General features: G+C 44.8%; 3 protein-coding genes across 3 annotated transcripts; all 3 read left to right on the top strand.

Moving 5' to 3' along the window:
- Positions 1-3,525: 3,525 nt before the first annotated feature.
- GL218_09005 (uncharacterized protein) lies at positions 3,526-4,391 on the top strand (the record flags this gene model as incomplete). The annotated part of the gene is made up of 3 exons (XM_033585824.1): positions 3,526-3,597; positions 3,694-3,796; positions 3,865-4,391. The coding sequence occupies 3 exons, from the start codon at positions 3,526-3,528 to the stop codon at positions 4,389-4,391; spliced, it is 702 nt and encodes a 233-aa protein (XP_033440003.1).
- Positions 4,392-8,178: 3,787 nt separating this feature from the next.
- GL218_09004 (Nonribosomal peptide synthetase 4) lies at positions 8,179-12,024 on the top strand (the record flags this gene model as incomplete). Its single annotated transcript, XM_033585823.1, has 1 exon — positions 8,179-12,024. The coding sequence occupies one exon, from the start codon at positions 8,179-8,181 to the stop codon at positions 12,022-12,024; it is 3,846 nt and encodes a 1,281-aa protein (XP_033440004.1).
- A 316-nt stretch (positions 12,025-12,340) lies between these two features.
- GL218_09003 (Enniatin synthase) lies at positions 12,341-22,503 on the top strand (the record flags this gene model as incomplete). The annotated part of the gene is made up of 3 exons (XM_033585822.1): positions 12,341-15,391; positions 15,453-19,980; positions 20,288-22,503. The coding sequence occupies 3 exons, from the start codon at positions 12,341-12,343 to the stop codon at positions 22,501-22,503; spliced, it is 9,795 nt and encodes a 3,264-aa protein (XP_033439995.1).
- Positions 22,504-22,797: the final 294 nt, after the last annotated feature.

Genomic DNA, 22,797 nt, shown 5'->3' with positions numbered 1-22,797 from the left:
TCCAGGCTGACTCTCGGGTCAAGGCTTTTGCAGTATATCTAATATAGAACCAATTAGCTTCCAGATAGATCCCAGAAATGGTAATAAATTCTTACGCTGCTGCGATCTCACCCGAAGAGTGGCCGATCACTCCGGTTGGGCGAATCCCAAAAGACTCTAGGAGATCGACCAAGGCTACTTGAAGTGCCGTGCAAAGGGTTTGACTGTATTCGGTCAAGTTTACTTTGCTTTCAATTTCACTCCTTTGCAGCTCGTCTAACAGAAAAAGTAGTTAGGATCAAGGTTCCGAGATTGAAGATGATAAACCACCATTCTTACCTAGGAGATCCCATGAACATCCAAGTGTTTTCAAGTGGACACCAGCTTCAAGCAAGCTATTCATAAAGACAGGGTACCTATCTAGTAGCTCTCGTCCCATGGCAAACCACTGCGCACCTTGCTAGAGAAACCATAACTTAGTAAAAAGGGCAGATACACTTGGGAGCTGATAAGTTTGAAATCTTACCCCGGTGAATACAAACGCGAGGTTTGGCGATGATGCTGCTTTGACGGGAATAGAAAGTTGGCTGATGAGCTCGTACATCCTATCATGGCCCTTAGCCACTGCAAATGTCCGCCAGAGTAAATGTGTTCTTCGATACGCCAAGGTGTAAGCTAAATCTCGAAGATAGTTCTCCTTGTTCTCTTCTGAGGTAGAAAGCTGGTCAATATACTGCTTCCAGCTCTCCTTGAGGCGGCTAATACCGCTCTCATCAGCTGCGGACCATACGAGGACCTGTGTCTCTGTTGGATCCTCAAATTGCTGCACCGCGTCTACTCCAATCTTTGTGGGAAGTGAGCTGTCATTTGTATCATTATTTCCTCTATTACCACCGTTGAAATGATGAATTTTACCACCCTTATGGATACCGTTAGCTCCGTTCATTTCATTGCAGTAACCATTGGTGTGTCCGTTGCCATTAGGCTGGGCACTGCCTTCAGTTCTATTGGCACCATTTCCTATCCAGAGTTTATTTGCATGAGTGAAGCCCATTTGATAAGCGTGAAGGTGTCTCTGCATTGGCTCAGGCACCGTGTTGTGGTTCCCTTCTAGACCGTGTTGTAGGAGATAATTATATGCATCCTCTATGACCACATGACTGTTAGATCCACCAAATCCAAAGGACTGAACAGACGCTCGACGTAAGCCCTTGCAAGGCCAAGGAACTGCTTCTATTGGTACCTATAGCATGCTTAGTATGCTAAATAAATAAGTCACGAACCGAGTCAAGTTGTCTTACCTTGATATTCAAGAACTCTGCATCAATCTTGGGATTTAATCGCTCAAAGTTGGCATTGGGAGGAATTATCCCCCTTTCAAGCGCCAAGATCACTTTTATGACACCGGCTACGCCACTAGCTCCCTCTAGGTGGCCAATATTAGATTTTACTGATCCTCTAATGAATGATCAGCTTGGCTTAGAAGGTCTTAAGGTAGGATGGGCTGAATCATACACATAAAGCGGTTCCTCAGGAGACCGATAATGGCGGAAGACGCTACCAATGGCACCTGTCTCTAGAGGATCTCCTACGGGAGTTCCTAGGGTAATGTCAGTACCCTGAGCGTCTGACCTAATTCATTACACGGCACTGACCTGTTCCGTGAGCCTCAAAATATCGTGTTGAGTCCATATCAAGCCCCGCCTTCTTGTATGTAAAGCGGATTAACGACTCTTGTGCCTCTTTGCTTGGTTGTGTTAGACTTGGTGTTTTCCCGTCTTGATTGGAAGAGGAAGATCGGATAACAGCTCGAATTGTATCGCCGTCATCAAGGGCACGCTGCAGAGGCTTTATTACAAGGACACCGAAACCCTCGCCTCTACCATACCCGTTAGCACGATGATCAAAGCTGAAGCACCGACTGTCTTTGGAAAGGAAACCCAGGTTATCCATGGTAGCCATAAACTCTGGGTTGAAAATTATGTTGCATCCGCATGCGAGACCCTAGTGCAAGAATAAGCTAGACATTCTCGAGGATTTCTATGAACACTCACCATCTCAGAGTCCCCACCCCATATTGATTGGCATGCCAGATCCATTGCCAAAAGGCTGCTGGAGCACGCAGTATCTATGTTGGCACTGGGCCCGGCAAGATCGAAGAACCAGCTAACTCGATTCGCTAAGATACTCATCTGAGTACCTACAGTATCGTATTTTGGGGGTGCCAAGGGGTCTTTTGGTAGCAACATAGCGTAGTCGTTATTAAAGCACCCCGTGTATACACAAGTTTTGGTGCCTGCGATGCGTTCAATCGGGATGCCGGCATTCTCGATAGCTCGATAGACTGTCTCTAGCATGAAACGCTGGCTAGGGTCCATAGCTTCTGCCTCGGCAGCGCCAATGGAGAAGAAAGGTGCATCAAATGCTCCAAGATTGCCCTTAATGAAGTGGCCACCACGCATAGACATGGAATCTAAGCGTGATCGATCTGGGTGGTGAAAAGCAGAGATATTCATCCTTTCCATAGGGATATCGGTCGAAGTACATCGCTTTGATACGAGCATATCCCAAAATGCCTCCGCAGACGTAGACTCTTGGGGGAATCGAAACGACATACCGACAACAGCCAACGGAATAAGTCCATTTGATGGCATGGCCCTTGAAGTCGACTCCGACTCTCCCTGATGAGTCTGACGGATAGTCATCTTTGTATAGAGGTTATTGTAGGTGAATTAGTATGGACATAGATCTGGAGTTTCTCAAGCGTGTTATCAAGATGTTATAATTGTGAAAGAACATATCATTTTTCTAGACAGTGTGCTCAACAGACTACTTCGTAGCATTATTTTACTGAATATTTCATAGCTTATTTCATAGCTTATATGCCCTTGCTGTAAGTAGGTGCCCCTAAAGTCATTGAATTGGTAGTGGCGCAATTGGACCTTGCATAGTTTACCGCCGTCTCTCGTCGTGCTGTCCGCTATTTTATGCAAAAGCATACTCCCCTATCCTAAAGTAGAAGAGTCGACGCTCACCGACAAGAAGAGATGGCTGAAGTCAAACACAAATGCATCTTTCCCAGCCATCGACGTTGAATAGTCTGCGCCTTGCAGCCTCTTCTTAAGATATCGGCAGGTATCTACGTGATTCTTGGATGGAAATGTCTTTGGTACTTCCGGGCACCTGTAATGAGTTCCGGCCCAACTCAGGGGCTCAACGCGTTAGATTCGTCCGTTAGTTCTCGCGGCAAAATAAAACACATGCAAGATGGCCTGACCTAAACCTACCGGAGTCTAGATGATTAGCATGCATGCATGAGCTAACCGTCGGCCTGTGGCGTCTACCAAGTCGGATAGACTAAGTAGGGCTGGCGGACAAGACCATCAAGAGATCGGCAGTTGAGATAGTAACGTCAAAATTCGGCTGTAGGCAGTTGGTGGGTGCTTCTACTTATTTATATCATATCCTCATAGTAATACGAATCATATTTACCAACCGCGCAGCTAAAGATATCCTGTAAACTCGGCAAAATGCACTTTCTCTGGTATGGTCCGCAATACTGCTCAAGGAATACTTCTGACAGGTGGTAGTCTTCACGGTCGAGGCACCAACTCAAAGGTATGAAATTATTGAATGTTGAATGAGGAGTTGTAGTTGATTTTTGGAACATGAATAGGTGTTTGAGATGCAAACTGGTAAGTCGAGTCTTTGCAGGATTCCCTCGTGCTCACATTTCTAGCTGCTATTCGATATGAGCTAGGCGATCATCATACCTACGATTTTGTTGAGGGCGTAGTTCCCTGGGAGATTGATCCTGGTAAGTATCACCTAAGTATCACCATGGCCCAAGTTCAATCGAAAGATTTCGGACTAAATTTTTGACAGAGATCAAGCACTTACTACCGACTGGATACGAGACTTACACGTACTTTGACTATACTTCAGAGAAGTCCACCCGCAAAGCCGTAGACGACTTGGAGACGTTTCTGCAGACCGACGGCCCATACGACGGCGTTATCGCCTTCAGCCAGGCCGCCTCCCTTGTGAGCACCTGGATGCTCCGCCAAGCAAAAAAAGGAAAACATAGCAACCCTGGTTTCAAGTGCGCCATTTTCCTGTCTGCTGCTCTTCTTCCGTATGACTTTGAGCAGCTAGAGGAAGGTCACCTCCAGCTAGTGGCGACTGCGGAGGTTGGTGAAGCCATTAGCATCCCGACGGCACATGTATGGGGAGAAGAGGATCAATTTTCCGATACGGCGAGGGACTTCACAAACTTATGCAAGTCGGATGTTAGGTCTATCTTCATCCACAGAGGGGGACATGAAGTACCGGGAGCTAGCTCCAAAGAGGCTGTATCGCGCGCTGTCAACATTATCCGCCGGGCGATTCAGCTCTCGGAGGCGTCGTTTTAATGGGGATAGATAATATGTACGCCAGGTGAAAAACTGCTAGATTTACTTTTTTGAATTTATGCCCGATTCTTTTTTTAAAAACTTGTGAACCAGTAGTTTACCTTGAAGACGTTGACGCTATGTACGAGTTAAGATTAAGATTTTGTGAGACGTACATGGTTACGTGTACGTCTATATGATAGGAAGTCACGTGTTATTCAGACATTAAGAGATGTACCTTACATAGGTAATTACAACCTATATAAATATCCTATCACCTTTTACCCTTGTAATAAAAGTGACGTTTGCTGTATTGATGTAGAAGGGAAGATCTATGAAAGTGGGGAGAATCTATCTATAATTGGATTAGGGTGTGTGCGCGGCACAACCATTGGTCACATGACAGTATCACATGACCATAATCCTAACATGTTAAGTAGCTTGGCAGAAGGGCGTTAAAAAAGGTGGCATAATATCCCATATATAGTTTAACATTAGTATTAATTTATAACTTTAAATATTATAAAATAGTTAATTTTAATTGAAATAAATAATAAAATATTTTAAATAACTTTAATATATAATTTATTATCTTTTAATTTTTTTAACGTTAATTTAACGTTAAAATATAAAATTAATATATTTATTAATAGTTTTTTTTTTTAATTAAGTTATTTATTAGTTATTAATTTCTTAATTTTAACTATATTAAAATAGTTATAATATGTTAATATTTTTTTGATTTTTTTAATAATATTTTTAATGAAGTTAAAATTGGGGTTATTAAATGGTGTATAATATATTTAATTTTATAATTTTTTTTTTAATTATATAAAAGGTTATTTTTCTTTATATTGTAGGTTAAATTTTCGTTTTTTAAAAATATGTAATTATTATTAAAATACTTTTTAACGTTAAATATTAAAAATTTAAAAGTTTTAATATATTTTTATATTAATATTTTATATTATCGTTAATATTTATATAATATAATAAAAAAAAACATATAATTTTAATTTATAATAATTATAATATAAGTAGCTTTTTTTTTATTAAATTTAATTTATAACTTTTTTTTTTTTTATTATTTTTTTTTTTAATTTTTTATTTAATAATTAATAGTAAATATAGCGTTTTTTTTTTTAATTATATAAATTATCCGACTTAATTTTTAAAATAAAAATTTAAAATGAATTTTGTTAAAAAAAACCATATAACAATGTTATCATATATTTTATTAATATTTTATTTTTATTTCGTAATTTGCTACTTTTTTTTAACGATTAATATTTTTATTTAATAATATTTTTTTTTATTATTTGGTTTAAAAATAATAGCTTAATTTTTTAAAACGACAACATATCGTTTTATTATTAATAATATTGTTAATATTAACGTTATTTATAAAACTTTTTTAAATTAAACAACAATTATTTTACTTATTTAATTAATTTTTTAATTTAAAAAAATTAATAATACAATTAACGTTAATTTTTAAAAATCGTTATTTACGGTTTTTAAAATCTTTGGTTATTTTAAAATCGTTATTTAATCGTTTAAAATTAATGTTAAAATTAAAGTTAATATTGTAACTATTAAAATTAAATATAACTTTATTTTATCGATTTATATTAAAAATTTAACGGTTAATAAATTTTTTAACTTTAAATATATAAATAAACGCTTTTATATATTATTATACTTATTTCATTGGTTTATTTCTTTAAAATATTTTTATATATCCTATATTAAAACCTATAAAAAAGTTTTAAATTAATATTATTAATTTATTTTAAAAAAATATTTTAATATAAATTATATAATAAAAAAGTAAAAAAATTATATAAATAAATCTTATTTAATATATTATTTATTTACAAAATATTAAATTTTTATGTTATATAATTAATGTATTATTAATAATCTTAATAAAAAGGTTTACGAGAAATTATGGTATTAAAATGTAGCTTGTGGTAGTTGCGTTACCTTTTTTAACGCCTTTCTGCTTGGTCAAAGCCTACCGGGGGGGGGGGGGGGGGGGGGGGGGGGGGGGGGGGGGGGGGGGGGGGGGGGGGTATTTTTTTTATTTTTTTTGTTTTTTTTCTTTTTTGTTTTTTTTTTTTTTTCTTATTTTTTTTTTTTTTTTTTTTTTTTTTTCTTTGGAGAGGTCTTCCTGTGGTAAAAACTTTTGAAAGGGACATCCGTACTTGGCCCAAAATCTGCTAGCCACTTAATTATGAAAAATATTGATAGATTCGTCAGCTCTGTCAGGTGACCTCATAATTGTGTTTTCTGAGGTAATTAAGTGAATCGCTACAACAACACTACCTCATATTTCTAATGTGAACGTATCGGCCATGTGATGAATACACATTCCATACGTATACCTTTAATTTACATAATCGTTGCATAAAAAATATAATATTTACGATATACGATGTATATACGCTAGGTCAATTAAGTCAAGTTATTAACCGACGTTGCTGGCTGCTCCTTTTCAAAAGCAAATTTTAAACCATCGCAATTCGCATAGCGGTAGGAAGTCCACTTTTGCCAACTTGCTCGTCCTGTGGTACAACATGATTAATCATGCTTGCCACTAGTCCTATAGAATCCCGAAATTGCCTGGATGTAATCTTGTCAGAAGCTGAAAAGTGCATTCATTATTCGACAGAAATTTTGATCTGTATGGCTATGTCGATCACTATTTCTATCGCGTCTCGGGCAGCAAGTATCTTCTACTTACAACACATCAAGAGAATCTATTCAAAAATAGCGGTCTGCAGCTAAGTAACTCCGAGACAACAGGTCGGCAAGTGATGTAGTTGGTGGTAAAGATGGATCGAGCGATAGTGTGGCATAACCGTCCTCCTAGTGGCGGAAAGAATGTCTTCAGATTGGTATTAATACCACCCCTTAGTGGATGAGGGCATATAGAATATGTCAAAAATGCATTTCGAATAGTTAATCGAGAGCCGAATTAAGTTCGTACATAATCATAAGAACAATAGGTATGTCAGTTAGCAAAGGGTTGCAAAAGCTACTATAGCAAAATGTTAGTCTAATCCAGAACCCAGAATCCCCCAACATATATTTGAACGTTAGAAATACGATCACGAGATGACCTATCATGAAATATGACAACCTCAGAAATGGGACGGTATATGGCGGCGATCAGATATCCCGTCAAGCTGATTCATCATCCAACTCTACCAGCTTGAAAGGAGATAGGAGAAACTCTCATAGAGAGACGCTTCACATTAAGCAGGCAGACTCCAACGGCAACCACCTGCCTGATATCCCCGAGACCGAGGCTCTTGACTTTCAAAACAGTAGGACGAGCTACTGGAAGAAAGAATTGGAAGATTATGGATCTTCGCCCTTTCCCATACTGCCATTATCTGTGCAAGCTTCCTCTCCTAACGACACTACGGAGCACCGGTTTCCTCACTCTCATGGAGCCTCATCACGGACCGTAACCCGAGCTGCATGGGCTCTGGTTGTTAATTGGATGACAGGCTTAGAGGATATCGTCTTTGGAGTAGAAACTCTCACGGATGACGGCTCGAGCACTTCATCTGCCACAATAGCACCATTACGAGTCAGAATAAGACGTAATCAGCGAGTGGTTGACCTTGTCAAAGATGTTGAATACCGGGCAGCAGAGATGGCTCCCTTTACAAGCTCCAACATGGATGACATTACCAGTTCCTGCCCCGAAGCTCGTCATGCATGTTCCTTTCAGACCTTACTAATTGATCAATCTCGGAGCGACGGTAATGGTGTGACCATAAGCCACAGAAGACCCATGGATATAAACTGTGCTCTTATGCTTGAGATCGACCATGTCGCGGAACACGATGTGGTTAAAGCTAGATTTGACTCGAGAGTCATTAAACTTTGGCTAGTGAAGAAGCTTCTAGAACGACTCGAGTTCGCCGTCTACCAGATTGACTCTGCAACCTCACAACAGACTATTTCAGACCTACATTCTATGACATCTCAGGACCTCAACCAGATATGGGAGTGGAACAACACTGTCCCTTTAGCAGCTGAGAGCTGCATCACTGATATTATTCGTGAAAGATCGCTGGAGCAACCTGATTCTACTGCTATCCATGCTTGGGATGGTGAAATATCCTACCGTGAGCTCAATCGCTTGACTAGTATACTTGCCCGTCTCCTTATCGAGCGCGGAGTTGGACCAGAGGTCTTTGTGCCTCTGTGTTTCGAGAAGTCGAAATGGACGACGATAGCTCTCCTAGGTGTGCTCAAAGCTGGTGGAGCTTTCGTTCTGCTGGACCCGCATCTTCCAGAGCTTCGTCTTCGGGCCATCATCGATCAGATCAAGCCCATGCTTGCTTTATCATCACCCTCGCAACTAGAGTTAACCAAGAGATTAATTCCAAAGACTATGAAAGTAGACTCCAGCTTATTCCCACATAACAAGGAGATCGACTTCCATCCGACTATCGACCTATCTTCAGCGGCGTACGCAATCTTCACTTCAGGGAGCACAGGCACTCCAAAGGGTGCCATTATTACCAACAGAAATGTTGCCTCAGTATCTCAGCAGATTATACCTTTAAATTTGACAAAGGAATCTAGGGTCTATGACTTTGTCTCGTATAGCTTCGGTCTCTCCCTCATCAACATGCTCCCTACTTTAGCCGCGGGAGGCTGCGTATGCGTCCCCAGCGAACAAGACCGAAAGAGCCACCTTGCATTCAGTCTGACGTCCTTAAAAGCTACTCACGTGTGGCTGACACCCTCCATCGCCGAGACACTATCTCCAGAGCAAGTTCCTACTCTGAAGATGATGGGTTTTGGCGGTGAGGCATTGAGACTAAAAGACGTCTTGTCATGGTGGGAGCGTATCGAGGTTCGCAACGGTTATGGCGCTAGCGAATGCTCGTCTCTAATATCTGTCAAATCCAATCCTTTAGACCCAGAAGATGCATGCCAGGTTGGTCCTGGTGCAGGAATAACGCCATGGGTTGTTGACCCAGAGGACCACAACAAACTGGTTCCAGTGGGCTGTATCGGCGAACTGCTTGTCGAAGGCCCGCAAATTGGTCGTGGCTACCTGGATGACCCCGAAAAGACTGCCGCTTTCTTTATCGAGAATCCGGAGTTTTTGACACAAGGCTCTTCCAAGAGGCCAGGTCGACGAGCAAGGCTTTACAAGACTGGCGATCTTGTACGATATGATGAGCATGGAAGCCTCATATGTCTCGGACGCAAGGATGTCCAAGTCAAGATACGCGGGCAGAGAGTTGAGCTTGGTGAAGTCGAGTTTCAGGTGAAGGAAGTCTTCCCAGAAGCAAGTCAGCTGGCGGCAGAAGTGATTGTGCCCCAAGGAGGCGTAGGTGAGCCAATGCTGGCAGCCTTCCTTTTGATGGAAAATGTCACTAGGGATGACCAAAACACAATAAAGGTCGAATCTACCCAGGCGACACTATTATCTGTACCGCAAGATGTTGAGAAAGTGCTGCTTGAACGTCTACCGAGCTATATGGTACCTACAATTTTCTTGGCGCTGTCTAAATTACCCCTAACGGCGACCGGAAAGACAAATCGGAGAGAGCTGCGAAATATCGGGGCCATATTTTCTATCCAACGGTTAGCAGAAATGCGGACAACTAAACAAAAAAGAAAGCCATCGACCCCGATGCAGGAGCAGATGCAGGCTATTTGGGCCATGATCCTCAACCTAGACCCTCAGAAGATCGGTCTAGACGACAATTTCTTCAAGCTCGGTGGAAATTCTGTTTCTGCCGTAAAGGTTGTTGGAGAGGCTCGCAAGACGGGTATACAAATCCTGGTGCAAGACATATTTGATCATCCCGAATTATATGCTTTGTCTTCCAGAGCACTCCGAGGAGAGGGACTAGAGGCAAAGACCATTGCTCCATTTGCTTTACTAGATCAAAATACGGATATCTCTATTTTAATGAATGATGTCTCAAGCCAATGTCATGTGGGCACTTCAGACATCCAAGACATTTATCCGTGCTCACCACTTCAAGAGGGGCTTTTTGCACTTGCTGTTACGCGTCCGGGAGACTATGTCATGCAGCTTGTCGTGGACCTGTCTCATAAGGTCGATATAAATCGCTTCCGCGAAGCCTGGCTCGAGGTAGTCCGCAATACTGCAGTTCTGAGAAGTAGGGCTATTCAACAGGACGACCTAGGTCTTTTGCAAGTAGTGTTGAACGAGGGCATTGAATGGACAACGACATCTGACCTTGAGCACTATCTACAAACTGATCGTAAAAGGATCATGCAATTCGGCGAACCGCTTACCAGATATACAATCATACAAGATGACACTAGCATATCTCGATCTTTTGTGTGGACAGTCCATCACGCCATCTACGATGGGTGGATGATTCCCCTGATAGTAGACCTTGTGAACAGAGCATATCACGGAGATGAACTAGAGCAAGGGCCTCAGTTCCAGACCTTTATCCACTATATACAGAGTCGAGACCGAGCTGATATGGAACTCTACTGGAAGCAAGCTCTTGAAGGCTCTGTCTCTACGTCATTCCCAGCACTGCCTCCTTATATTGACGAACCTTCCTCTAATGGTGTTGCTGAACAGCAGATTTCGTCGGGCACAATTCACTCCGAGTTTACAGAATCTACCATTCTTCGAGCTGCCTGGGCTCTGGTAGCAGGTCGTATGACAAACTCGGATGATGTAGTCTTTGGTGTTACCGTGTCTGGCAGAAGTACACCAGTACCTGGAATTGACAGAATGTCTGGGCCAGCCATCGCTACGGTTCCACTACGGACAAGATTCTCCGGCACTCAGGCAGCATTGGACTATCTGAAGAACGTTCAGCAACAGGCTACGGACATGATTCCATACGAGCAGATGGGATTACAGCACATTGCGAAGCTGAGCCCAGAAGCCCGTCAAGCAACCAAGTTCCAGACGCTTCTTCTCGTCCAGCCACAGGAAAACACCACTATTCGTAACGAGATAGGCAAGTGGCAGTTTGGTGATGACCAGGAGCAATGGTTTAACACTTATGCTCTCACACTTGAAGTATACCTCGACCAGGATGATCCAGGTAAAAAGATTGTCAAGGCCTTCTTTGATTCTAGAGCCATTGATTCTGAGATGGTGCAAAGACTGTTGGGGCGACTAGAGCATGTCATTCACCAGCTTGAGCGTGCGCGTCCGGGTCAGCTCCTTGACGAGATTGAGATACTAACACCCATGGACTTGGAAGAGATTTGGGGTTGGAACCATAACCTCCCTCTATCTATTGAATGCTGCGTGCATACCATGATTAAAGAACGTGCTTGTCTTCAACCATCAGCCCCTGCTATCTGTGCCTGGGACGGCGAATTGACGTATGACATGTTGAACCAACTTTCTGAGCGCCTAGCTGTCCACCTGCATGTTGATCTCGATATTGGGCCGGGAGTAATTGTTCCATTATGTTTTGAAAAGTCAATGTGGACTGCGGTGGCCATGCTTGCAGTCCTCAAGGCAGGCGGTGCGTTTGTCGCTCTGGATACATCGCTTCCAGAGTCGCGACTCCAGTCTATTACAACAAGTAGATACAACCATTATCCTGTCCTCAATTTCCAACCGTACACGGAGCTTGCAACTATGCCCACGTGTGACTACTGTTGACTCAGAATACCTTTCAAGTCTCAGTAATCCAGTAGGCGATTCTCTCCCAATAGTACCTCCCTCATCTCTCGCATACGTGGTATTTACCTCTGGTAGTACGGGAAATCCCAAAGGTGTCATGATATCGCACCAGAACATCATATCTGCAGCTCATCATCAGTCCCGAATCTATGGCATGAGTCCGCAGTCTAGAATGTATGACTTTGCATCATACAGTTTTGATCCTTACATTTCCAACGTCATCTTCACACTACATGCTGGTGGCTGTCTTTGTGTTCCCCATGAAAAGGACCGGAAAGACAATCTTGCTCAGAGTATGGAATCTTTTCAGGCCAATATAGTCGAGCTTACCCCCTCCGTCGCCCAACTTCTTGATCCATCCAGTGTCCCTAGCCTTGAATTGCTGGTGTTTGGTGGGGAAGCGCTACGAGATAACGACGTAAAGGCTTGGTGGGGAAAAGTTCGCCTTTCTAATACCTATGGGCCCAGCGAGTGTACTCCGACCGCCACGTTCAACATAGATACTCCTCAGATTCAGGATGCAACCCAAATTGGTAAAGGGGTCGGGGTTGTTACCTGGGTGGTAGATCCGAACAACCATAATGCCCTTCAAGCCCCAGGGTTTGTTGGTGAACTATTGCTAGAGGGACCTGTCGTAGGCCAAGGGTACCTGAATGATGAGGCAAAGACAGCTCAAGCCTTCATCGAGGATCCTGCTTGGTTATTACAGGGGTCAGCTACCCGACCGGGGCGCCACGGGCGCTTGTACAAGACAGGAGATCTCGTTTATTACAGCCAAGGAGGTAACTTGACTTTTGTTGGTCGTAAGGATAACCAAGTTAAAATTCGTGGACAGAGAGTGGAGCTAAGTGAAGTAGAGCACTGGGTTCACACATGTAAAGTCGGCAATGCGAAGCAGGCCGTAGCCGAAGTTCTTGTCCCAGAGGGATCAAATTCTGGACCAATCATAGCAGCCTTCTGTCAGGTAGATGGTAGCGACAGCATGGGCTCTGAGTCGCACTTTGGATCTTCGCTACTTTCTATCTCCAAGGACGTGAGCGATAAATTAGCTTCATCTCTACCTAGCTACATGATTCCGAGTGTCTTTTTCTCTATATCTGAGCTTCCCATGACCCCTACCGGCAAGCTGGACCGAATGCGTCTGCGTCTTATAGGAGAGTCATTCTCATCTCAGGAGATTTCCAAATGGAAAACAGCGGAGAGCGGTCCGAAGAGGCAGCCAACGTCTGAATTAGAACGCCAGCTGCAAAGAATATGGGCTCAAGTGCTTAGCGTCGACGCCGAGACTATTGGGCTAGACGACAGTTTCTTCCAGCTTGGAGGTGACTCGCTCGCTGCCATGAAGGTTGCAGCACAAGCTAGAAAGGTTGGCATTGAGCTTGCAGCAGCCGATATTTTCGAGCATCGCCAGTTAAGCCTCATTGCTGGTAAATGTAACTTTTCGGCCGAGGTTTTGTCAAAGGGGATACCTAGAACACAACGCGTTGGTCCTGTTCCCCAATCATTCGCCCAGGAGCGTTTGTATTTTCTCGAACAGCTACATCCTAGCCTCACATGGTACCATATGTTGTATTCGATAAGACTCCAGGGGCACTTGAAAATTGATGCCCTTGCCACTTCACTTCTAGCTCTGGAACGCCGTCATGACACACTCCGAACAACCTTTGCCTCAGAAAATGGCATTAACCTACAATCCGTCAGGCCGTTCGAACAACATGACTTTGAAGTAATTGATGTGTCGCCAAACAAAGAAGATGAGTTCCAGGAGAGGCTGAAAAAGCGCCAAATGACCCCTTTTAAACTTGAGACGGAGCCTGGCTGGAGAGTCTGTATCTTTAAGCTAAGCACAGATCTACACGTTCTTTCTATCGTAATGCATCATATTATTGCCGATGGCTGGTCTATTGATGTCCTTCGCACTGAAATAGCTGCTTTCTACGCGGCAGCTCTTCATGGGAAGGATCCGCTCTCTCAGGTAGATCCTCTCCCGATTCAATATCGAGATTATTCAGTATGGCAACGCGAAAATAGTCAACAGGTCAGCCAGCATCAGAGACAGCTAGATTACTGGGTCACACAGTTGCAAACAAGCAGACCGGCAGAAATGCTGTATGACAAGCCTAGGCCAGACACACTCTCTGGAAAGGCTGGTGTTGAGCATATCAGGATAGAAGGCTCCCTATATTCTGCCCTTACAAAGTTCTGCAACGAACGTCACGTCACACCATTCATATCTCTCCTAGCCGCCTTCCGGGCCACCCATTTCCGCCTTACTGATCAAAGGGATGCGACAGTTGGTTGTCCAAATGCTAATCGTGACCGCTGGGAGCAACGCGATATCCTAGGGTTCTTTGTCAATATGCAATGCTTCCGTATCAAGATCCAGGATCACTCTTTTGAAGACTTAGTCAATCAGGTTCAGCAAGTAGCTACGGCCTCCATGGCGAACCAGGATGTCCCTTTCGAAAAAGTTGTAGCTAAGCTTGGCAAGGATAGGGAACTATCTCGGAACCCTCTAGTACAGATGATATTCGTTGTTCATTCCCAATTGAATTTGAACCGCTTTACTCTGGAAGGGCTAGAGGCCGAGACGATACCTGCTCCGCCCGCGTCTCGCTTTGATCTCGAGTTCCATCTTTACCAAGAAGATGAAGCACTCAGTGGAGGCATTGTCTATTCAACAGAGCTCTATAACGCCGAGACTATCAGAAATTTGCTATTAATTTTCAAGCATATGCTTGGAGAGTGTCTTTCTGACCCTAGCATGGCAATTCAGTCAGTACCCCTTTTGACGAAGGCCGCCCACACAGCACTAGATCAACGAGACCTTGTCAAGACCCACCAAACAGAATATCCTAGGGACTCCGATATTGTTAGCGTCTTCCGCCGACAAGCTCTAGCCAATCCTGAGCGCGTTGCTGTCAAGGACCCTGAGCTCAAATTGACATATTCTCAACTAGATCAAAAGTCAGATATTCTTGCTCAATGGCTCTCGCAAAGATCGCTTGCTGAGGAAAGCCTTGTTGGTGTATTTGCCAGTCGATCCTGTCACACGATTATCGCCATCCTAGGTATTCTCAAGGCTAGGCTAGCATATTTACCATTCGACATCAAGATTCCACCAGGTCGGATGCAAGCTATTCTGGAATCAGTGCCTAACTGCAAGCTAGTACTCTGCGGTGTAGATACGCCCGCTATCGATGGCCTTGATAATGTTGAGTTGGTTCCCATCAAAGAAGCGCTAGCGCCGCATAGTCGAGCTCACGAGACCATCCTCCAACATCCTTCACCATCCAGTCTCGCCTATGTCATGTTTACGTCGGGGTCGACTGGCCAGCCAAAAGGTGTAATGATGATAGCACCGTAGTATATTACGGTTGACGAAAGAAAATTCATTAGTTGCTCAGGTTCCGGAGCATGGAATCATAGGCCACATATCAAATGTTGCTTTCGATGCTTCGACATGGGAGATCTACACAGCCCTACTCAATGGTAGCACTCTTATTTGCATTGATACTGATACACTCTTAGACTACACGGCTGTATCAAGGGTATTCTCACAAGAGGCAATTCAGGCAATATTCATCACGCCGGCTTTGCTGAAGCAATACCTCTCTCAATGTCCGAACATTGTTCGAAGACTTCGTGTACTCATGGTTGGAGGGGACCGTCTTGATCCCGAGGATATCCATAAAGCGCAGAATTATATGAAAAATGGCAAAATTATCAATGGTTATGGACCAACGGAGAACACAACCTTTAGCACAACCTATTGTGTTCATGATGGAGAAATCTTCACCAATGGCGTCCCTATAGGCCAAGCGTTTGATAACTCGGGAGCATACGTCATGGATCATCTGCAACGTCTAGTGCCAATAGGGGTCATCGGCGAGCTAGTCGTAACAGGAGATGGCCTAGCCCGCGGATATACTGATCCTCAGCGGAACGTAGATCGGTTCATTACTATTACTGTTGACGGACAGACTGTTCGCGCCTATCGAACTGGAGACTACGTGCGCCACCGTCTGAGCGACGGCAAACTGGAGTTCTATGGACGAATTGATGGCCAGACTAAAATCCGCGGCCAGCGCATTGAAGTAGGAGAAATTGAACACTGCTTGCGCCGGCACCCCTCTGTCCATGATGCAGTGGCTGTCATACAAGAGAATTCTAAACATGAAGCGCATATCGCGAGCTTCATTACAATTCGCGTAGATGAAGGAGGCAGCGGAGATAAAATTGAAGAGAGTACTGGGGATGTCGTCGAGTCTAAGCATGTTGGGGTGTGGGAGGACCGTTTCAACGACGAAACCTATGCTCCCATGGACAACATACAAGGCGAATCCCTTGGGAGAGATTTCGTGGGCTGGACCTCCATGTACGATGGAAGCGACATTGACAAAAGGGAGATGAACGAATGGCTGGATGAAACTATAGGCGCCTTACTCAACGGCCGGGCACCTGGTGATGTGCTTGAAATAGGGACAGGCTCTGGTATGATCCTCTTCAACTTAGGTCAAGGGCTCCGAAGCTATGTTGGATTGGATCCATCTCAGCGGGCTGTCGATTTTGTCGCCAATGCTTCTAGGTCCATACCCGGATTGGCAGGGAAGATTCGCATGTTTAAAGCCACTGCCGCAGAGCTCGGTCAGCTGAAAGGGCCTATATCCCCTAACCTAGTCGTTATCAACTCAGTCGCCCAATATTTCCCAAGCCAAGAATATCTCTTCAAAATGGTAGAAGATGTCTTGAGACTAGATAGTGTCGAGACTATCTTTTTTGGAGATATGCGGTCCCACGCTTTATACCAAGAATTCTTAGCCAGTAGAGCCTTGTTCATGCTTGGAAATGATGCTCGCGCGGATGATGTTAAACGGATGATGGCCAAGATGGAAGAGATTGAACTGGAATTCCTCGTGGAGCCAGCATTCTTCACAGCCATGAAAGACCGACTGCCAGAATTGATAGAGCACGTGGAGATTCTTCCCAAGAGAATGAAAGCAACTAACGAACTCAGCTGCTATAGATATGCTGCAGTGGTCCATGCCAAGCCTCGAGGGAAACATACTAGCCAGCTCATCCATGAGATTCCTAAGGATAGTTGGAGGGATTTTATGAGTATGGATCTAGACCAGGTGTCATTGACCGATCTCTTACAACGTCACTCAAGTGAAGAAGTCATTGCCGTTGGCAACATCCCTTATAGCAAAACTATATTTGAGAGATATCTTGTCGACTCGGTCAGCGGTGGCAAAAAATCGAGGATTGATGGCGCAGACTGGCTACAGGATGTGCGTCAGAAAGCCAAGGCCTGTCCCACATTATCGTCCGTTGATTTACTCGACGTCGCTCAGAAGGCAGGGTACCGAGTCGAAATCAGCTGGGCGCGGCAATACTCTCAACGCGGCGGTATCGATGCAGTATTCCACCGCTATCAGCCTGAAAATGGGAAGCGCGTCATGTTCCAATTCCCTACGGATCACACCGGCCGGCGATTGCAGGCAATGAGTAGCAAGCCCCTTAAGCAACAGATGTCTGAGACTATACAACGAGAACTCCAGGACTTGCTGCAAGCTCATTTACCATCGTACATGGTTCCTCGCCTAATAACTATCCTAGATGAAATACCAATCAACGAAAATGGTAAAGTCGATCGCAAGGCTCTCTCAAATAAGCGACAAATGGACACATTCCGAGGCCCAGTGCGACAACCTACCACAGAATCGGAACGTCAAATCCAGGCTATTTGGGCCGAGGTCCTAAACGTCGAACTGACTACGATTGGAGTAGATGACAGTTTCTTCCAACTTGGAGGTAACTCTATTGCTGCAATGAAGGTCGTTGCTGAGGCGCGTGATGTAGGCCTGCAAATGGTTGTGGCGGACATCTTCCGCTGCCCCCGGCTCTACCAACTGGCGGAGCAGGCCTCAGAATTACGAGATGCCGATGACTCTCTTGTATCCATGTCTCAAATAGAAAAGGCCGGGCCTATTGAGCAGTCCTTTTCCCAACAACAACTGTGGTTTCTAGAGCAGTTGTATCCTGGTTTGACCTGGTATCTCATGCCCCGCGCACTGCGTATTCGGGGACCTCTTCAACTTGATTCGCTTAAAGCAGCTCTTCTCGCCGTCGAGAGTCGCCACGAGACTCTCCGGACGACCTTTGCAACAACTGACGACAATGTCAGCATTCAAGAGGTACATCCTATGAAGTCAAAAGATCTAAGGATAGTGGATATTCAACCAGGAGAAAAGGGGAACCTCGACAAGGTATTAGAGATCGACCATAATACGCCATTCGATCTTACCAAAGAGCCTGGATGGAGGGTGACAGTATTTCGGCTAAGCAGAGAGGAGCATATCCTATCAATCGTCATGCATCACATCATATCTGATGGTTGGTCCGTTGATGTGCTTTGCAAAGAACTTGCAGCTTGCTATTCTGCTTCGGTACGCGGCCATGATCCCCTATCTCAATTAAGCCCTCTACCAATTCAATACAAGGACTATTCTGTCTGGCAAAGACGTCGACAGCAAGAGAACAAGGGTAAACAACTCCAGTATTGGGTTAAGCAACTTGAGACAAGTCGACCAGCTGAGCTTCTCTGTGACAAGGTCCGACCCGCCACTTTGTCGGGACATGCAAGGACGGAAAGATTCAAGATTGAAGGGAGACTTTATGATAGGTTGCAAAGCCTTTGCGCCAAGTACGACGCGACGCCGTATATCATACTTCTTACGGTGTTTAGACTGACACACTATTATCTAACCGGTCAAACTGATGCTACTATTGGCACACCGTTTGCCAATCGAGATCAATATGAGGTTAAAGACCTTATTGGCTTTTTTGTCAACATGCAGTGCTTCCGCATTATGATTGAAGACGACGACACGTTTGAAGGCTTGATCCACCAGGTTCGGTCGGTAGTAACAGGAGGCCTCGAAAACAAAGATGTCCCCTTTATGAGCATCATATCTGAGCTTCAGAAGCCTCGAGACTTGTCGCGACATCCGCTAGTCCAGTTACTCTTTGCAGTCCATTCGCAGCTTGACCTAGGGATACTTGAGCTCGAGGGCGTCGACATTGAAATTCTAGAGGGCGAAACTACTTCAATGTGCGACATTGAGTTTCACATTTACCAGGAGCAAAACGGCCTTCGGGGTGAAGTTGTATACTCGACAGATCTGTTCGTTCGTGAATCAATTTCCAACATGATCTCCGTATTTCAGAATCTTCTTGAGAAAGGCCTTGGAAACCCAGAAACTCCCCTAACAGACATGCCGTACCTGACCGACGAAGACTACAGCAATCTTGAGGACATGGGTCTATTCGAACCACACCGTACTGCCTACCCCCGAGAATCTAGCATAACGGATATTTTCAAGAACCAAGTCGCAGAATGTTCTTCCAAGGTAGCAGTCCGAGATTCTGCAGCAGAATTAACGTATTCACAGCTAGATACGCTTTCTGACAAGTTGGCTGCATGGCTGTCTACGCATTCACTTGAGCCTGAGTCGATGGTTGGCGTGTTTGCAAGCAGGAGCTGTCAAACGATCGTTGCATTCTTGGGTATTCTAAAAGCCGGACTTGCCTACGTGCCCTTCGATGTCAATACACCTAAGGGTCGTGTCGAATCTATCCTTTCGTCGATACCTGGACGTACTATTGTTCTCATGGGCGAGAACACTCAGCTGCCATCAATTCGGCTCCAGAATGTCAAATTCGCGGCAATTACAGATGTTCTTAATGGGCACCTACAAAGTGGCACAGCTATAAAATCTAAATCCCGGTATCACGCACCTTCAGCTACGAGTCTTGCCTACGTAATGTTCACGTCAGGCTCAACGGGTAAACCGAAAGGTGTCATGGTACCTCATCGAGGTATAGTCCGACTGGTCAAGGAGAGCAATATGGCCAAGTACCTATCTCCCACGGGTCCGAACATGGCGCACTTGACGAACACTGCATTCGACGTCATCTTGGGAGATATATGGCGCTCTTCTAAATGGAGGAACCATTACTTGCATTGATCATATGACGTTGTTGGAACAAAAAGACTTAAGCGATCTCTTTGCCTACAACAGAATTCAAAGTGCCATATTTACCCCTGCTCTTCTCAAGCAGACACTACTTCAATCGCCCTCAACCATAAGTATCTTAGACTCTCTCTTTGTTGCAGGCGAGCGAGCCGACATACAGGACTTATATACAGCGCAAAAACTTATGCAACAAAACTCTTCAGGAGCCAAGGTCATCAACGCATACGGGCCCACGGAGAACTCTGTAATTAGTACTTTGTATTGTCTGACTGAGGATGACGAGGCTTTCCCCAACGGAGTGCCTATCGGGAGATCAATTAGCAATTCGGGAGCTTACGTACTAGATTCTCAACAGCGTCTCGTACCTTTGGGCGTAGTTGGGGAACTTGTTGTGACCGGCGATGGTCTAGCAAGAGGTTACACCGATCCTCAGCGCAATGTCGATCGCTTCATCAAAATTTCCATCAACGGAATAGAGATGGAGGCTTATCGCACCGGCGATTATGTTCGGGCAAGGCCAACCGACGGGTTGCTGGAATACTTTGGGCGGATTGATGGTCAGGTCAAAATCAGAGGATACCGCGTGGAGCTGGGCGAGATTGAGCACACTCTACGTGATCACGACTTGGTAGATGAGGCAGTCGTGGTGCTACAACAAGGGGCTAATGGCGAGGTGCGCCTTGTTGGTTTCATCACAGTGTCCTCCAAAGCGACCAAGGGGTTCGATAAAAACACGGGAATCGACATCATGCAAAATATTGAAGAGAAACTCTCCAGCAAGCTACGAGCAAATCTACCCCCATATATGGTACCGCAATTAATAACCGTCTTGGAGAGACTGCCCATCAATGACAACGGCAAAGTCGACCGTCAGGCATTGACGAATATGTCTGCAACCCCGTCAGGAAATGGAAAAACAGATTCACGATCACCAACTTCAGAAATAGAGAAGCAGCTGCAGGGGATTTGGGCGCGGGTGCTCCAACGAGATGAAAAGACAATTGGACTTGACGATAGCTTCTTCCAACTCGGAGGCAACTCAATCACTGCGATGAAGGTCGTTGCCGAGGCACGCAAGATCGGCATCCGACTCGCAGTAGCTGACATCTTTCTCCGTGAGACGTTGGAAGATCTAGCCGCATGCAAACGAGAAGCGGATGATAAAAAAGCCACTGAAGAGCTCACGGCTGGTGGTCTTATTGATAGTAAAGTCAAAGCCAAACTACTACATGAGGCCGATTCAGTTGAGGGTAGTCTACATGCGCGGAACATCGAAGATGTCCTGCCCCTCACCAGCTTCCAGGAGAAATGCGTCGTTGAAGGGATAAGCAGCGGCCAGTTCTGCAACTACTTCTACCTTGACCTCGGAGACCATCTGGATATTGAGCGTTTTGAGAGGAGCTGCGAGACGGCCATTGAGAAGCTTCCTATCCTCCGTGCGTGCTTCTTAAAGCTCATGGGGTCGTTTTGGAGAGTCACTCTTCGTATATTAGATCGGCCTCTGCGCATCGTCAAGGTTGAAGAAGACCTAGACACGTCATTTAAGACTTTCTGTCTACAGGACATTCCGGCATGCTCACACATCCAACCGGCTCTTGCTCTTGTTCTCCTCCGTCATAAATCTCAAGGTCTTCGGCTCATTATTCGCATGTCCCACGGCCAGTACGACGGCCTTAGTTTACCCCTAATTGTCGAGGCGCTTTTCGCGCAATACCAAAACAAGCCAACTGCAGAGGGCCCAAGCTTCTCAAAATTCCTGTCATATTCATCAGCCAAGCGCCAACAGTCATCCCAGTACTGGAAGAACCTCTTAGAAGGATCGGATCTCACAACCCTCAAGCATGTCCAGCCTAGCCTCCTTGCGCCGTGTCTTCAAGACCCTCGACCCAGGGGCATCCAAGTTTCAGCAGACACCAAGCCGTTGAAGCTGTCTGGAAAGACTACCCACGCAACCCTTGCCAGTGCGGCGTGGGCATTGCTCCTCTCTTGCATAACAGGCAACGATGACGTGGTCTACGGCCACTTGATTTCCGGTCGCAACTCTGCCATTGATAGCATAGAGCAGATGATAGGCACATTCGTCAACATTATCCCAGTCCGCGTCAAGCTGCCTACCGCCTCGACTTCAAAAGACTTGCTCCGCTACGTTCAAGATCAATTTATCAGGCTTGGAGAGGCAGACTCTCTTGGGTTCAAGGATATCATGAGAAACTGCACCAACTGGAAGGATAGCAAAGACTTCGACTTCGTGATTCAACACCAAAACGTGGACGAAAATCCAGGCTTCCAAGTTGCCGGAGTCGAGACCGAGTTACAATACTTCCTAACCCTGATCGCTTGCCGCCTTGGAAGGTGTTCATGGTGTCATATCCACAGGGCAGCAAGCTTCATGTCAAGCTATCTACCAATAACCACGTGATGAACCGTGAAACGGCCAAGATTTTGGTTGATAAAGTTGTGATAATTATGGAGAAGCTAGCCGCAGATATAAACATCCATTTGGGCTCTTATATAAGTGAGATCCAGTTGAGCTTGCTTTAAAGCGTTCAGGTTAACAAAAGCGAGACATGGTTTATGATGCCCGAGTTTACGAGGGATATTGTCTAGGGGACTTTTTTACGAAATAGGATAACACTTATAGTTTATTCGGTCAATAATTAGAAGGCACTTGGGCTGCATATTTGTCAGGTTCTTATCATAGTATATTTTCGTG

Source organism: Daldinia childiae (genome assembly GCF_008694065.1).
Source record: "Daldinia childiae strain JS-1345 chromosome Unknown Scaffold15, whole genome shotgun sequence".
NCBI classification, from domain to species: domain Eukaryota; kingdom Fungi; phylum Ascomycota; class Sordariomycetes; order Xylariales; family Hypoxylaceae; genus Daldinia; species Daldinia childiae.
Note: the sequence above shows the minus strand (reverse complement) of the source record. Positions and strands in the feature narration are given on the sequence as shown.